The 18,175-nt window shown below is 46.9% G+C and overlaps 1 protein-coding gene across 4 annotated transcripts in view; it reads right to left on the bottom strand.

Annotated features, from left to right (window-relative positions):
• The window catches only part of PDE11A (phosphodiesterase 11A), a 257,181-nt gene that overhangs the window by 29,151 nt on the left and 209,855 nt on the right, over window positions 1-18,175 (bottom strand). For 3 of the 4 annotated variants that reach the window (XM_077319616.1, XM_077319618.1, XM_077319619.1), the window contains 4 exons: window positions 13,220-13,297; window positions 10,577-10,640; window positions 8,788-8,862; window positions 4,651-4,734 (listed from right to left, as the gene is read on the bottom strand). In XM_077319616.1, coding sequence (XP_077175731.1) covers window positions 4,651-4,734; window positions 8,788-8,862; window positions 10,577-10,640; window positions 13,220-13,297 — 301 coding nt within the window. Of the gene's footprint in view, window positions 1-4,415; window positions 4,505-4,650; window positions 4,735-8,787; window positions 8,863-10,576; window positions 10,641-13,219; window positions 13,298-18,175 lie in introns of those variants that run through there. The other variant, XM_077319617.1, reaches the window with a different exon arrangement.

Here is an 18,175-nt window from a genome sequence, read left to right as displayed (position 1 = left end):
AAGGAAAGACTGTAGGATTTTTCCACTATTGTTACAACAAACCGATATTGGAGGACTCAACCACTGAAGAAGTCACTGAAAACAGAAATTATCCAGAAACCGTTATGGTTGATTCTTCATATATATAAAATAAATTGTATTGAATTTGAATATATATATATTATTACAAGAATATTGCCTTGGAAAGGTTCCGTGTTTTTCTGTTGACATTCTATTGTGAACCTTCCTTTGGGGGACAAAGGCAGAGAGGTGGTCCTGTAGGTACAGCCTTCCCTTCCCTTTCCCCCACCCACCTACATGTGTGTCTCCTTCCCCTGCCTACTTGGGAGCTCTCCCCTTGCCTACGCTCACCACCGCCTTCAGCCCTTTCCCCAGTAGCTCTGGGCATTGCGTGTAGCTGGGAGCATACTGGAGTGCTAGCAAATGCATGAGTGCATGCAGGCATCAGGAGCAGTGAGTCTGCTAGAAGCCCTGGCAGGTGCCCCACTTCCAGGTATGCTGATGCCGGCCCTAAGGCCTTCTGTGGCCAATGTCCTTGAGTTTTGCTTTGAACTCATTCTGCTCTCTACTCCCAAGAGTTACAGAAACACTGCCTGCCTGCTCTCATAATTTGCTCATCTGATCAAGTAATAAGCGCATAGGCCTAGCTGTATAGGTAACTAATGGCAAACAGATTAATGCCTTACATCAGGTTTTCTCAGCCAGGGTTTTAATTTAGTTGGAGTTATTTTTTATATAATTTTTACATCTGTTAAACATTTATTGGGTGATACGAAAAAGAAGAGTTGGTTATTATATGCCACTTTTCTCTACCCAAAGGAGTCTCAAAGCGGCTTACAATCGCCTTCCCTTTCCTCTCCCCACAACAGACACCCTGTAAGCTAGGGGAGGCTGAGAGAGCCCTGATATTACAGAACAGCTTTATCAGGGCTGTGGTGAGCCCAAGGTCACCAAGCTGGCTGCATGTGGGGGATTGCGGAATCGAACCTGGCTCGCCAGATTAGAAGTCCGCACTCCGCACACCACACCAAGCTATGCTACACCCACCCCCTCTCAAAATGGCCAACAATGGGCCTGGAGGGGTCAGAAGGGGAGGGGCCCCAGGTGGGTGTGTCCACAGCTATGCTTCCCAACCGTATTCTGCATGATCACACCACTTCTGGGGTTTCCCGAAACCAGAACAATGTTTCAGGGGTTCCTCAACGGTAAGAAGGTGAACAGCGCTCTTTCCACCTACATTATCCTCTTTGTTTCCATGACAAGGGACAGATTCCCCATCCAATGAATGGAAGTCAGCAGTTCCTGTGGGCAGTAGAATACTGGGAACAGGCTCCAGGCAACGAAATTTGAGCACCATTTGTCTTAAGCAGCATTCATTTTCCTACCAGAGCTAAGCTACTAGTCATCCCCTGGGACAGTCTTACTTCTGTGTATGTAAGTTTGCAATTTGTCTTAGACAGGAAGTTATCACGAGACGACCACAATGCTTTTCCCTCGGTAAGGCTGGGACCCCCCAGTAGCGTACTCCATCTGGCACCCTCTGTCCTCCCTCCCCCCTGAGTGGGTTACCAAGGGGTAGAGTTGATATGAACTGAGTTTTTACCCCATCTTGTTCTATTGTCTGGAGATTTATGTATAAGTTTTATAAGTTTTATTGTATGTTTTTATTGGGGTTTTATATGTCTGTAACTCGTCTCGGGCCTCTGGGGAGAGGCGAGGAATAAATCTAATAAATGAACAAACAAACAAACATTTTGAGCCTGTGGGCATTTTTGGAATTCTATTACAGCATGATGGGTACAGCTACAAAGCAGCTGTCACAGGAGGAGAAACCAGCCACCTAATGGCTGCTGCAGCTTACCTTCAATCGCACAGTGAAGATACTTGTGCTGTGTTAGCAACTGCTGCCAAAACAATGCTTTCAAAAAAAATTGCTCAGCCAGTCAAATCAACAGTGCATACAGAAGAGGGCTGGCTGAATGGAATAATCCAAACTAGAAAAATTCAACTAATTGGCTGGTACACAAATGTAATCTTTTTGGTTCTAATTCTTCCAATTTATTTTGTAGATATTGCCTTCATATCTATGATGTGCAAACATAAACCAAAACGGGATCCGGATAAACACAATTTTTTTTTCTTTTTCAGTAGCCCGTTTTCAAAGTTGTTTTCTTCCTCAGTGGTGTTTTTTATCATGCAGTCCCTCAGGCTCAGTGTTTCCTGAGCCTATTCCGCACACATAGGATAATGCACTTTCAATGCACTTTAGAAGATTTTCCAGTTCTGCACAGGAAAATCCAGCTGCCAAAGCACATTGAAAGTGCATTATCCTATGTGTGCGGAATGGGCCCTGGAGGTTTCCTTACTGCTCTATGGCTGTGAAAAAACCCTGATTTTCACAGCCATTTAGCAGTAAAGAAACCTCCGGGAAACACTGAGACCGAGGGACTATTTATATGATAAATAGGCACCTTCCTGATGCTGCAAACTTTAATATAGTTCTTCATGTTGTAGTGACCCCAACCATAAAATTATGCAAGTGTTCTTTCATAGAAATTAAACCAAAAGTGACCAATGGCATGAAGATCCAGGGGCTTTCCGCACTCCTTCAAAATCGCACAATGGTTGCCAATTGAAAACGCTACAGTTTTGCCATTATGCACAACGTCGTTGACAATCTGCCACACACCTGAAACAGATCCGCAAAAAGCGCTTCCTTGTAGCGCTTTCAGGGAAATCCCAAAAAGTGGATTCACCCTCCGGAAAGCGCTACACTCCTGCAACCAATCTGCAACACTAGCGGGAAAGTTCTGTGCATTACCATTGTTGTGGTTTCTACAAAGTCCCTCCCCCTAGCTCTCTCCTCTGATCTTCCGGCGAAGCGATCGCCATTTTTTTGCCATTGGGTTGCTTGCCTGAGCTCAGGCGAAGAGGCGGGAACAGCCAGAACAGCGTCCTAAAGGGACGCTCTCCGCCCCGCCTCCCCCGGCGTGCGCGCTGCGACTGCTGCGCGCCCCCGGGAACCCACGCTGCGGCCACGAACGCCGCCGTCTTCTTCCCTCACCCCCCACCGCGCCAACAATCGGCACGGGTAAGTCCGTGCCGTCCATTGTTGTGGTTTCTACAAAGTCCCTCCCCCTAGCTCTCTCCTCTGATCTTCCGGTGAAGCGATCGCCATTTTTTTTTCTCCGAGCGAGCAGTGATCAATGCACCGGCGAGCCTCCGTTTAGAGGCTTCCCCGGCTTCAGTCCCTCCCCAGAGCTGTTTAGTCACTAAGCACAAATAACAGAGAAGCCCGTTTGCTGATGTATTTTCCCTTTATTTTTCACACTGTTTTCGGCTGAAAATCGCGCCCGTGAGGGGGGGGAATTTTTTTTTTCACTCGGGGGGAGCGTGGCAACGATGAAACGACAGCTCAAACACACCTGCCAGCTGGTTCGTTGCAACGTGTGTGTTTTTTTTTTTTTTTTTTAAAAAAACCTTTCTTAAAGGGAAAGGGGCTGTTTGGGAGCATGCTAACGGCCGCCCATTGGCTGCTTGACGGCCAGGGACGGGACGAGCTTGGCAATAGCGCTTCCTTTCTAGCGATTTTTGCTGAGACCGGAAGCTTGTGGGAAACGATGGAAACGCAACTGGATTCCACTACAAATTCGTCGTATGCATAACGACGAATTCCACTATTTTAAATGGCGATTTTTCGTTCAGCAAACAATTTGCTACAAGGATCCCGGTGCGGAAAGCCCCCCATTGTTCATGATTGTATATAAACTGTTTTTTTTTTTCTGGGGTTTCTCAGTTCAGTTCATGCCCATTTCGCTGTTTTCCGCTGCTGCAGACAGATGAACGCACTATCTCGATCTACCCTACAAGGCTGTTGTGTGGGTGGCACCCACCCTCCCCGGCCAAGCTGCTTGCCCTGCTGCGACCCCTGTGAAAGGGTCGTTCAACTACCAAAGGGGTCCCAACCCCCAGGTTGAGAACCGCTGCGCTAGAGCAAGGGTGGCCAAACTGTGGCTCTCCAGATGTCCATGGACTACAATTACCATGAGCCCCTGCCACCATGACACCTGGAGAGCTGCAGTTTGGCCACCCCTGATCTAACGAGTCCTGTAATCTATGTGAAGAGTCTTTGCTTTCCTGTTTTGACTCCGCGTTCTCCTGTGAAGTACTGGAGAGGTATTTCAAACAGCCCCTTGCTCGCCTACCAATTTTCAGACGCAGCTTTCAAAATGGGAAAAGTAGAGTTACTTCTTAAACCAACCGACAAAAATCAGGGGTGGACCTGGGATCATTTGGATCGCAATCCATGTGTTTGTTCAAAAGATCTTGGAAGCATGAAAACTGCAGAGTTAATGGGGAAGGGGAGGAAGTATTTGTTATTTTATTTATCTTCCCTCGTGGCGGACAAAACGAAGTATGTGTTGATAAACGACGAGGATACTAGCTTTGGCCAATAGGTGCTCATTCGTTTCCTTGGTTACGAGTGCCCAGTGTTGTTTATGCCCTACGAGAGAAGAGTGAGCCCGGAAGACTTGGCACAGCTCTCAAGATTGAAAGCTCCTGCAGAGCTGTTGCATAATCTCCTTTCTGCAGAGAGGCAGAGCCCGCCCGAGTCCCACAAACTCTGCAGCGGCAGTAAGTAAAAATTACCTGATAGAGAGGCATGCAGATGCTATCAATCCACTCCAGCTGCAATCGAGGCAGTTCATCTTTCCTGTTCCGATCAAAAATAGCCTGAATTGGGGAGGGGTGGTGGGGGGGGGGGGGGGAGAGGAGAAATATGTCATGTTTTATTACTCTCGAGTATTTTATAGACACTGCTTCATCCAGCACTATGGACCCGGCATCAAACGGCTACAAACTGAATGCTTCGAAAACCATAATCAATCTTTACTCGCACTTCCACATCTTTTGTCTAGGATGAAAAATAAACCGTTTATTCTAAGGCCCTCTTTATGGGATTTGTAAGTGTAATTTATTGGACAGTTATACCTTGTAATTCCTTAACGTCAAACAAATATACCGTATGCTTAGCATTCAAGTGCGGGGAGAGAAGGAAGATTATGAAGACGTGTCCTCTTCACCCGGCCCTGCCTACCTTTTCCCTCCTCCTAGAAGGAGCTCCAGGGGATGATGATGAAGAAGAGTTGTTTTTTATCCCCTGCTTTTCCCTGCCTGAAGGAGTCTCAAAGCCTTCCCTTTCCTCTCCCCACAACAGACACCCTGTGAGGTAGGTGAGGTTGAGAGAGCTCTGAGAGGAACTGCTCAGTAAGAACAGCTTCTAACAGGACTGTGACAAGCCCAAGATCACCCAGCTGGCTTTATGTGGAAGAGGAGAGGCGAATCAAACCCGGCTCTCCAGATTAGAAGCCGCCGCTCTTAACCACTACACCAGGGGTGGTCAAACCTGTGGTCCTCCAGATGTTCATGGACTACAATTCCCATGAGCCCCTGTCAGCAAACGCTGGCAGGGGCTCATGAGAATTGTAGTCCATGAACATCTGGAGGACCACAGGTTGACTACCCCTGCACTGCACCATGCTGGATGATCACAGCATGACATTGCTGCTTTAAGCGTTGGGTTGTCACGAATCAGCACAACAGGTCCAACTTCTCAGGGCTGGCATGCAAGTTTCAAAGACACCTCTTAACTTTTAGGTCTCCTAATCCAGCAGTCAAAGAGCCTTGGGATAGGAAGGGGCACACTTGAGCAGATCCCGTCTTCTCAGCCTCCCCCAACCGCCATTTCCCCCTGAGCAGCTTTTTTGAGCTTTTGAAATAAATCCTGGCCATGGCTTAGATGGCCATAGTGTTATGATGTTATAACCATCTATCGACTATTTTTTTTGCAACTCCCAGGTTCATTTTTAAAGAAGTCTCTAGCACTTGCCAGGGCTGAGATACCCCTTTCCCTGTACATCTCGTCAACAAAAGGAGACAAGAGACTTACTTAAAAAAAACAAAAACATCATGATGACGTAACACTGATGGAGCAGAGGTTCATCATTGGCTATTAGCTACAACGTAAGTTGGCACAGTAGAGCCTCTTGTGGTGCAGAGTGGTAAGGCAGCAGACATGCAGTCTGAAGCTCTGCACATGACGCTGGGAGTTCAATCCCAGCAGCCGGCTCAAGGTCGACTCAGCCTTCCATCCTTCCGAGGTCCGTAAAATGAGTACCCAGCTTGCTGGGGGGTAAAACGATAATGTCTGGGGAAAGGAATGGCAAGGCCACCCTGTATTGAGTCTGCCATGAAAACGCTAGAGGGCTTCACCCCAAGGGTCAGACATGACTTGGCGCTTGCACAGGAGATACCTTTACCTTTTTAAGTTGGCACGCTCTGTGTGGGGCAGTGATGCTCTGTATTCATGGTCCTGGGGGGGTCAACAGTGGGAGGGTGAAGTAATGACATGCGCGTGTTTGTGGTCTGTGAGCAGAGCTCTCGTGCCTTCAAAGGCACATCCTTTTATTGATCATCTTTAAGGTACATGTAAGCATTAAGCAGAGAAAGACGACGTAGCCGTGCATGCCCATATGATATGACCTTTCACCTTATCAGTGTACACAATGAGTTGCAAGCTCACGGGGTCCTCAAGAGCAGGGGTAGTCAACCTGTGGTCCTCCAGATGTCCATGGACTACAATTCCCATGAGCCCCTGCCAGCAATGGGGAATTGTAGTCCATGGACATCTGGAGGACCACAGGTTGGCTACCCCTGCTCAAGAGGAAATATTTTCATATGGGGGTGGAATTTCTAGCCTGAGATGAAGGCCTTGGCTTGGGATAAGAGTCCTGCACAGATCTAGCTCGATTGCACCTGGACTTGCCTAACCGTGCAATTATACAAGGCCTGTGTTAGCATTCCGGTATTCTGGTCCCATTGGTAGATCTCCTGATTGTTATACTTTTGTCTTTTAGCAAGAGTCAGCCATTGGCTGTCAGTTAAAGGGTTAACTATTTGTTGACACTAGTTGCTAGTGGGATCAGGAAGAGTAGGTCATGAGCTTCTTTACCATGTCCACAACTGTAACAGGAAGAGAAGGATCCTCCTTCCTCCCTTTGTTTGAGAAGAGATCTGCTTTAGGCAGAGGGAGATCCATTTTTGAATCTTCACCATGGAACAGCTTAGGTACAGAGCTCCTGATTGAGCTCATAGGAAGCCATGTATTTTTCTTGTTTTAGCTTCCAGAGTTCCCTGCCCTGTTAGCCTAATAAAATTGTATTTTTATATACTCCAATGCTGCCTTGTCTGGTCTCATCATTTATATATTAACTCTGCTAAAGGTAAAGGTATCCCCTGTGCAAGCACCGGGTCATGTCTGACCCTTGGGGTGAAGCCCTCCAGCATTTTCATGGCAGACTCAATACAGGGTGGTTTGCATTACAAACGGCATTACCGTTTACCCCCCAGCAAGCTGGGTACTCATTTTACCGACCTTGGAAGGATGGAAGTCAACCTTGAGCCGGCTGCTGGGATCGAACTCCCAGCCTCATGGTCAGAGGTTCAGACAGCATGTCGGCTGCCATACCACCCTGCGCCACAAGAGGCTCTTAAACTCTGCTACTTTTACACAAATTATACCCAATACTGATGGCATCTGGGTTTTGGTGACTGTGTGACGCAGTGTTGGACTGGATGGGCCACTGGCCTGATCCAACATGGCTTCTCTTGTGTTCTTATTCAATAGTTAATTTTTAATTTAAACTACCACTCCCTTCTGCAAAAGTCCTGATAGGGAGAGTGATATCGCTGCAGTTGGGGCAGGGGGTAGGGAAACTTCAGGGAGATGTTCCCCGTGGAAGCTTCATTGCTGCTGTGCTATAGCAGCAGATCCAGCAGCTACAGGGAAAGCCACACAAGCTAGTCCCCATGCGGTCGAAGGAACTGAGATAAACTTCCCACCACATAAAGGTAAAGGTTTCCCCGGTGCAAGCACTGGGTCATGTCAGACCCTTGGGATGACGCCCTCTAGCGTTTTCATGGAAGACTCAATTTGGGGTGGTTTGCCAGTGCCTTCCCCAATCATTACCGTTTTACCCCCCAGCAAGCTGGGTACTCATTTTACCGACCTCGGAAGGATGGAAGGCTGAGTCAACCTTGAGCCAGCTGCTGGGATTGAACTCCCAGCCTCATGGGCAGAGCTTTCAGACTGCATGACTGCTGCCTTACCACTCTGCGCCACAAGAGGCTCTTCACCACATAAAACAAATGCCTTAATACATTTCGGACATGGATTTGCATTGCATGGAAATTTGATTTCATCTGTTCTTTATCTTTTCACTTATTCAAATGGATTTTTATGCAAACCAGACGTTCCTTGAATTAAAGCAGTGACAAAATACCTGTACCCTTTTCTCTTTAAAATATAAAGATTTATAGGTCTTTTTTCAGTACACAGCAATAAAACCCGGTAAGCATGAAATGTATCTTAGGCTGTTTTCTTATTCTAAATAAGAATTAAAGGTAAAGGTAAAGGTATCCCCTGTGCAAGCACCGAGTCATGTCTGACCCTTGGGGTGACGCCCCCTAGCGTTTTCTTGGCAGACTCAATACGGGGTGGTTTGCCAGTGCCTTCCCCAGTCATTACCGTTTACCCCCCAGCAAGCTGGGTACTCATTTTACCGACCTCGGAAGGATGGAAGGCTGAGTCAACCTTGAGCCAGCTGCTGGGATCGAACTCCCAGCCTCATGGGCAAAGCTGTCAGACGGCTGCCTTACCACTCTGCGCCACAAGAGGTTATGTTAGTCTAAATAACAGGTACTTTCCCAAACTGGTGATCAACTTACAGAAGGTGTGAGTTTGAGCTCGGACCTCTCTCTGTCTCCTTGTTCGAAGAACTCGCTTGTTACCAGTTCAGCAACCTAAAACACGTATCAAACCATCAACTAGGTTTCCCACTGTTTGATAAGAGTGATGCATTTTCTGACAGATGACATATGGAGCTTAGAGCCACCCGTCTGATTCTAGATTGACTGTTGCTTGGAATCCTTGTGGGATCAGGGGCACAGCCTAAAATCAACATGCTTAAGCAATCACTAGAGTACACTCTTGAAATCATGTTGAGCTTTGTTTCAGGAGCTCTTAAGGAATGCTAGGAAAGCTCTATTTTAGGTAGAGCATCTAGAGCAGCCTTTTTCAAGCTTTTGACCATGGAAGTAATTTTTCAGGCTCTGAGACACCATGGGAGTGATGTCAGCTGGGGAGTGTAGAAATGCCCTGTTTAGCTCTGGAGCACCACAAAGCCAAAGGGGTTTTTAGTGTCTCTGTGGTGACATTGTAGGTAGTGATGGTGGGGAGGAGGTGGGGCTCCAAGGCCCGGATCTTCCCATATGCATGGGCCTAGCTCGGCTGGGCCTCTGATGGCCGCCATGGCAAGGAAGGGAACACAGAAAAATCAGCGTTCTCTTGCTGCGGGCCATCGGAGGCCCTAAAGTGGGCCAGGGCCGGGAAAGGGCCCAAACAGTGATGGTATTGTGCATAAGCAGAGATTAGCCCCACTGTCATGCAGGCGCTGGCCTGTCCTTCATTGTCCGGGCAGAATAAGTCAATATGGCCACCATGTGCAGACACAAATATTCTATCACAAAGGTATCTGCTATATATACTATTTGATATTATTATTACCTGTATTATTTAGCAATCAATGAGGATTTCTATTAAATAACAACTTCCTTTGAGTTGAGAAGTTTGGACTTATAAAGAGGAGGAAGAAGAAGAGTTGGTTCTTATATGCCACTTTTCTCTACCCGAAGGAGGCTCAAAGTGGCTTCCCACCACATAAAGGTAAAGGTAAAGGTATCCCCTTTCACCTTCCCTTTCCTCTCCTGTGGACACCCTGTGAGGTAGGTGGGGCTGAGAGAGCAGTGATATTACTGCTCAGTCAGAACAGCTTTATCAGCGCCGTTGCGAGCCCAAGGTCACCCAGCTGGCTGCATGTGGGGGAGTGCAGAATCGAACCCAGCTCGCCAGATTAGAAGTCTGCACTCCTAACCACTACACCAAACTGGAGAGGAAGTGGCCCCGCAGATGTGTAATGGAATTTCCTCCCCAGAGGTTTAGCATGACCCATCTAAATAGGACTAACGCTTAGTCCAGTCCTTATGCAATTCCCATGGCTGGCAAAGAGACTCCAGAAACTACCTTAAGAAGCCATTTCGAACTATGTATTTGAGAGATCGCTTTTTAAGGGTCCACGGTAGGCTTTGCTTCATTTTGTGCAAGAGGGCTCTGCCAGCAATTTAAAACAACAGCCACAACACCCACCCAAGGTCCCTCAATTTCCTTTAAATGCCACGGTTTCATAACGGGTAGAAGAGATAATCCTAGGGCTGCGATGATGGAGGCAGATACTCTTACGGCGCCTCGATATTGCTCGGTGCGATTAAGTAAACAAACAAGCAAGCAAAAAGATCGGGCAATAAACCAAGCCTAGCAGAACACTCTCGCGCCCTTTTAAAATGCAGCAACGCTGTTGCAAATTGATTGCAGGTTTGGTGCCTTTGCGTGGCGGGTTCCTGGGAAAAGCCGTGGCATCAGTCCCTCCTTTCCCTTGCCCTGCCATTAATCATGACTTGCCTGTCTTGAAATCTCCCACGGTTTGGTTGCCGCTCCAAGGTCACAGGCTGTCATTAGCATTGATCTGGAAAGAGAGCGGGGAGGGGGAGCCCCAGAAATGAACAATACGCCAGGAACAAGCCTTTTGTTGTTTTACCAAACAAATTCACCCTGGATACATAATTTAACAAAACAAAAACAGAAAAGGTCAGAATTAGCGCCTTCTTCTCGCCCGGGGAGGATGGCGCTGCTTGGAATTTCAGCCGTCAGCAGAGTTTTTATGTCGTCGGATGCAGGAAGGCTAATGCATTATAGATCATCAGATAATGAATTTTCAATGCTGTCCGACAAAAGAAACATGGATCACCGCAGACTAATTTTGCTGCACTTTTGACTAATAAAGTATAATATTTATAATAGAGAGAGAGCAGTGAGGATTTTCTTTTCTTTTTTGGGGGCCATGATGTAAGAAAAGGAATTATTATGCAATAAATACAGACTGGGCTAATCCATTTGCCTACTTATAAGCGGCTACTGTGGGTAAGAGAAAAGCCATAACCACGAGAGGCATTCCAGACACTGTTTAAGCCGTTTCCATGGTTCATCTGCGATAAAAAATTCAAGATTTACTATAAGGACGATAGCGTTTCACTGTAGTTTAATGTCAGGCTACAATTATGTTTTATCTGTGTTGGGAGAAAGGAGCTATTCAGCTGTAGAAAGCATTTATGTACAGTACATGATGCAGATAAAACTACGAGAAAGCCCAAATGAAGAGCAAGGACACTGGAAATAAAGAAGTGGCAAAATATACTGCCCTAACTCTAAAACCACGAATGAGTGAAATGGCATGGAAAACTAGGCAATGACCCATGCCACAGTTAAAACGCAAAGATGGAGAATCTCTGCCTTCACATGAATGGATCTCTTCACTGCCACACGTGCACAACCAGGTCATGGTGCTTTCAGTCTTGCAAAACTTTCAGTCTTTTCTGTGGCTTCTGGGTGGGTGTAGGGGTTGCGGTGAATGTCCCTAAGAACCGCAAAACCTGCTGCGTGACATCAGTGAATTTTTTATGGAGCTGCCGCGCATGCGTGTTTGTGCCCACAGGCAGGGCACAAATGTGCATGCATGGCAGCGCCGTGCAAACACGCATGTGTGGCAGCACCATGAAAACGTGCATGTGTGGAGCTGCCGCGCATGCACGTTTGCTCACCGGCGGACGCAAACACGCATGCACGGCAGCTCTGCACATGTGTGTTTGCATCCACCTGCCTGCTGGCGGCTGCACTTGCCTCTCCCCCCCGCAGCGAGAAGCTAGCAGGGCCGCGAGCGAAGTGGCTGCTTTGGTGGCCGCAAGCAAAGCGGCCTGGCGAGCTTTCCGCTGTGGCCGGGGGGAAGAGGCAGGCGCGGCCGGCAACGGCCCGGTACCGAGGCCTTCGTGGCCCGGTAGCAGGCCGTGGACCAGGGGCTGACGACCCCCGTGTTAGAGGGTCATGGGGTGGTGGTGGTGGAATGACTGGAGAATATATTGATCTCTATATAGCTAGCAAATCAGTTTCAACAAGAAGTCTGATGTGTTCTATTTCGCTTTTGGAGAGCAGGGCAATATTCTGGGATTTGCTGAAATGCTATGGTTTTATCATAGAGTTCAGGTGGAATCGTCTTCTGGTTCACACAGGAAGTGACATCACAGTAGAGGAGCCACACTGATTTCTCTCCAGTGCTGTTCAAGCTGAGGAGGGGAATGGTGGTTGTGGGCAGGAGGTTTCCTACCGGAGCAAAAGCTCTGGCAATTACAGAGATCTTGGTCATAATATTGAAGTCCCCATATCTTTTCTAGGAAGTACCAAAAATGCTTGGTGCGATCTATGAACTTTCAGCATGGTAGCAACATTCTCCATTGAAAACACTTGTAAGCTCCCAAACCAGATCAGGAACCATTTACTTTGGGGCACTGACATGGCAAGTGCTGTGTTACAGGCTTATGTTTTCTGAGACTGGAAATCTCAGCTCAGTCTTGATATTGGCTTAGGCCAAGCTATCTCAACCAGGGTTTCATGAAACCCTGAAGTTTCTTCACGATCCTGGAAGGGTTTCCCGAATGGGAGGGAGTTAATTTTTTACATATTTTTAAAAATTGTTAAACTTTTATTGGGTAATAGGACCATATATGGTCATGCCAAACAACCACCACCACTCCGCCTCCCAAAATGGCTGATGGGCCTGGAGGGGGTGGGAAGGGGAGGGGCATGTACACACCTATGCTTTCCAAGCATATTCTGTACAATCACCCTACTTCTGGGGTTTCTCAAACCCTGAAGAATCTTTTAGGGGTTTCTCAATGACTGTTTATGCACTGGAGGTTTCATGCCAGACTGCAGGCTGGAGTTTTAGTCGTGGCAGGTTGCCCCACCTCTTCCTGCACCCACATGGGGGATCATTGGACCTGGTGCGCCTCATCCGCTCCCAATTTGTGCTCCTGGCAAGAGAGCTGGGGCAGTGAAGATCCCAGTGCGTAAATGGTCAATAATTTTAAAAAGTTGAGAAAGGCTAGCTTAGGCTATCTCTGTCCTTCATTTCAATCAATGACTGCAAACTTTTATAGTACCATCGACATGCTAAAGTAAAGACAGTTCACTCTAAAGGAAATTCTCACTTACCGGAATATTTCTCGCTGGCCATGAACACTCCAATTATAGTCACCTTTGCTGACAAGTTCAAAAAACTCAGTCCTCTTCCTGCAACAAAATGAGCCAGTGTAAGGGGGCCAATTATTTACAAAGACTAAAGCTTTCCTAAGACAAAACTCCCTTTCATGTGAGATTATCATCCTTCCCAAAACTTCCTGGACAATGTATAAAATGCTGTATGAGCCTATAACAAGGGGCTTTACGCACCGGGATCTTTGTTGCAAATTGGTCACTGAATGAAAAATCGCCATTTAAAGTAGTGGAATTCGTCGTTATGCATACCTGGCTTTGTAGTGGAATCCAGTTGCGTTTTGTAGCGTTTCCCACAGGCTTCCGGTCTCGGCAGAAATCGCTAGAAAGGAAGCGCTATTGCCAAGCTCGTCCCGCCCCTGGCCGTCAAGCAGCCAATGGGCAGCCGTTAGCATGCTCCCAAACAGCCCCTTTCCCTTTAAGAAAGGTTTTTTTTTCAAAAAAAACCAGACCCATAGCAACGAATCTGGGTAGATTCGTTGCAACGGAGAGACCCATCCAGCTGCCTGGTGTGTTTGAGCTGTCGTTTGATCGTTTGATCGTTGCCACGCTCCCTCCCACGCTCCCTCACGGGCCCGATTTTCGGCTGAATTAATGTGTAAAAAATAAAGGGACTTTATTTCAGCAAACGTGCTTTTCTGTGGTTTGTGCTTAGTGACTAAAGGGGAGGGACTGAAGCCAGGGAAGCCTCTAAACAGAAAGAGGCTCGCTGGTGCGTTTATCCCCGCTCGCTCGGAGAAAAAAAAAAAGGCGATCGCTTCGCCGGAAGATCAGAGAAGAGAGCCAGGGGGAGGGACTTTGTAGAAACCGCAACAATGTTAACGCACAGGTCTTTTTCGCTAGTGTTGCAGATTGGTTGCAGGAGCGTATCGCTTTCCGGAGGGTGAATCCACTTTTGGGGATTTCCCTGAAAGCGCTACAAGGAAGCGCTTTTTGCAGATTGGTTTCAGGTGTGTGGCAGATTGTCGACGACGTTGTGCAAAACGGCAAATCAGTAGCGTTTTCAATTGGCAACCATTGTGCTATTTTGAAGGCGTGCAAAAAGCCCCCAAGTATGATTTTTACCAAAGCAGATACCCCCTAGGGAACAGTCTGCCTCTGTTCCAGCCTACTTAAATTAAAAAATTTTAATTGTGAGATGTTTTTACAGCAGCTCATCAATTTCACAATATCCTATTGTACCCTGGCAACACAGAAAGAAATTATGGAACCTTAAAGAGTTTTATGGAAACGTGAAATACATTCTGTATACGACTGCACTGTACAAAAGTGTAGGTCTGCCAACCCCCCAAACTGGTTTGACTTTGGGCCTCTGAGATCATGTACTGAATGGGTCATGTGCCAGTTAATTTAAATGGATCCACATTTACTGCTTTGCATTAAGGCCGAGCTAAAAGTAAAAGTCACTTGTGACCAATGAAGCAAAGCATATTCTTGTTTTAAATCAGCCATGTATTTATTTTATTTTATTTAAAAAAAACATTAGCCACCTTTCTCCCTCAAGGAGAAATATGAATACAACAATTATAAAAAGTACAATTAAATATAAATCTTAATAAAACAACCATGATATAAACTTGGGTGATGCTGGAGTTTCCTCCAACTCTGTGATTCTATGGAAAAGGCCACAATGCACCAAACCCATGCTAGTGAAAGGCATTGTGGAGCAGTGGCAAAAGTGTTAGGATTGAACTGGAGAGACCTGAGTTCAAATCCTTACTGGGCCAGTTGCCAGCTCTCAGTTAAACCAATTTCACAATGCTGCTGAAATAGTAAAATTTTAAGTATGATGTTCTGAGCTCGTTGGAAAAAAGGATGTCGTATAGGCAGTGGTCCCCAACCTTTTTATCACCGGGGACCGGTCAACGCCGGGGACCACTCACCGGGGACCACTCAACGCCTTTTACTGAGGTGGGGGGGGTAGTTTACTCCTCTACTCTCAACCACTGCCCTAACGCTCTCTGATCGCTATGGTAATGTTTAAACATCCCTTCAAAATAAGATACAGACACGCCACAACAATGAACATAAGGAACATTTTATTTTCATGGAAATTTTAACTCATGACAATGACAAATCAATGGGAGCCCTGAGCTTGTTTCTCTGCAACGAGATAGTCCCATCTGGGAGTGATGGGAGACAATGACACCCAAAGTGTGTTGTAAAGGGACGGGGGGGGGGGGAGAAGGCATCCTTCGGGGCCCACCTCCAATTAGTCGAAGGACCACATGTGGTCCGTGGCCCACAGGTTGGGGATCGCTAGTATAGGTATACATCGATGAGTACACTTAGCGTACAACTTGTTTTGTTAGATCTCTAAGCCTACATGTCTTTGTTTCCCCAATTATAAATTAGAAACCACTGTCATCCATGTTTTTAGAGTACTTTGACATGAAAGACACTTCATGATCTTTGAGTCAAAATACATTTTGATAAACTATGTTTCCAGAAACTAAAACAATGCACCTTTCCTGGGATCCAGCAGAGAGCTGTCTTATAACAGTATTACAGGACCCTGGACAAAGCAGTGCAATATCACCCTACCTATACAACCACTCACAGGAATAAAAATGTAGATTATCGATAAAATTATATTTATTGATATCACCAACAAACTCAGTGTTTGAACATTTCTGTCTAAGTCTACATTCTGCAATTTCACATCTGTTCTACTTAATATTTCTGGTAAGGCCTAAGGAGGAGGAGCATATCTCGTGGCTTAAGTGCCACTCAGCGCTTAACACCCACTCAGAGCACCCTGAGTGCCTTCTCCTCCAATTGGCTTGCCTGTCTGTCCAGCGGCCAGCCTTCCGTCCCTCACCCCCGACCACCCCCTCTTCCTTCCACTTCCCTCTGAGGCTGCAGATCCCTACTGTGTGAGAGCTGCCCCTGCCGGTGAGTTCCCTTCCCAGGGCCTCCAACCTGCAGCCTTTCCAGGTCCTGGGGGAGGGAGAGGCCATCTGCAGAGTTCTTCCACCCCCCCCCCCCAATCTAGTACCCGTTGTATTCCTGAATGCAACAGGCTATGTCTCTAGTCTTTAATAAACAGCTTGTCCATTCACATATCACAAACTAGCAATACATACATAGATTAGCATGGGGACGCTATGCTTGTGGGGCCCCCGGGCAACTGCCTAGTACGCCCATGTGATAAGACAGCCCTGATGTAGCATAAGAAAAACAAAATGTAGTTGGTTTATAAATCAAATCAAACTGGAGCTGTGTTACAAAAAGGAGCCAAGGAAAGCTATTTCTAATTTCAAGGAAGATACACACACTGCATTAAGACAGTTTCAGGTGGGTGCCCTTGTTAGTCTGTAGTAATGGAAGAAATTTCAGCCGAACAGCACCTTAAGATCAGCAAATTGTTGGTCTTTTGTTTGTCTTTAAGGTACTGCTAGACTCAAATTGTATTGCATCAGGTTATCTGGTTTCAATGGTTAGATAAAAATGTGTGCAAAGTTAGAAGCGAGCCTTCCTGAATCTTTCTCAACCCATAGTAAAGGAATGGTGGTTTAAGACTAAACAGGTTACCTGTGAGGTACAAATGTAGGTTTGTGATTTAACTAGATTAAATTGCACCAGGTTAAGATGAACAGGGACTAGTTTAGGATCCTGGTTAGTGGAATGTTCTCCGTGATACTTAACTGAGATGATGATAAACCATCTTGTGGCTTCTCTTTGTCATTTTGAATGTGGCAGATCTACATAGCAACCCATATATGGAAATAGTTTGTCACGGCAGAAGAGGTGTGGAGACTCCCCATAGGATCCATGTGGTGTCACATGTTACAGCTCCTGGAGAAGACACTGGGCAACTGTAGTGGGGGACTTTATCATGCCAACAGCATGTGATCTGGGGGAAGGCAGAAGGCAAATTCCATAATAGTGTACAGCATCTATGGCAGGGGTAGTCAACCTGTGGTCCTCCAGATGTCCATGGACTACAATTCCCATGAGCCTCTGCCAGCATTTGTTGGCAGGGGCTGATGGGAATTGTAGTCCATGGACATCTGGAGGACCACAGGTTGACTACCCCTGATCTATGGGATGTCATTTACTTCTGTGGCTACATGTGTGTGAAAATGTTTCATCATACTATACTAAGCTTTGCAAGTTCTTGAAAGACCATCCTTGTAGACAGAATTGTGTTATTTCCTAGATAGTTTTGAGCTTTGATTCTATTGACATACAATTTGCACCGGTTTATTTAGTATGAAGATTATCATTATGAAAATTATTCATTTGGTTGAGGCCGACCGGAATCTGCAACAATGCTGGGCCCCAGAACTCTCCCTCTCAGGAATCCATGGAACTGAACCAAACCATGGACCTGTTGATCGTCACCATGGCAATATGTTATCTGCTATTGTTCTTCTTGTTACCATGTTGTACTGTATTATATTTTATCTGATGTAGAAACAAGTTCAACGCTCCATGTGACCTGGCGTGAACTTCAGGGGTGGACGGCATACAAATGTGATAAATCCTTATCCACTGTTGTTCCTCTATATCAGTGGTCCTCAACCTTTATGAGGCTGGGGACCGGCAGGACATTGGGCCGCGCCCGCGGGGACCGCGCCCGCGGGGACCGCGCCCACGCATCAGGCCGCGCCCGCACTTCGGGCCGTGCCCGCGCATTGGGCTGTGCCCCGCACGGGCACTGATTCCCTCTCCCCGCCCTCCCGCAGTAAGAAGCTTCCCGGGCCGCAAGCTTGCGGCCTGGGAAGTTTCTTACTGCGGGGGGGGGGGGCGGGGGGGGGAGCTGCGGCCCGGCGCCATGGCCTTTGCGGCCCGCCACCGGGCCGCAGCCCGCAGGTTGGGGACCACTGCTCTATATACTAATGAAACAACCTAAGGGGAGGGACGTGTCCAGCTGTCCAAGTTAGAATAGGG

Source organism: Paroedura picta, chromosome 2 (assembly GCF_049243985.1).
Source record: "Paroedura picta isolate Pp20150507F chromosome 2, Ppicta_v3.0, whole genome shotgun sequence".
In the NCBI taxonomy this organism is placed as follows: domain Eukaryota; kingdom Metazoa; phylum Chordata; class Lepidosauria; order Squamata; family Gekkonidae; genus Paroedura; species Paroedura picta.
The sequence above is the reverse complement of the archived record's forward strand: the minus strand, read 5'-3'. Positions and strand labels throughout refer to the sequence as shown.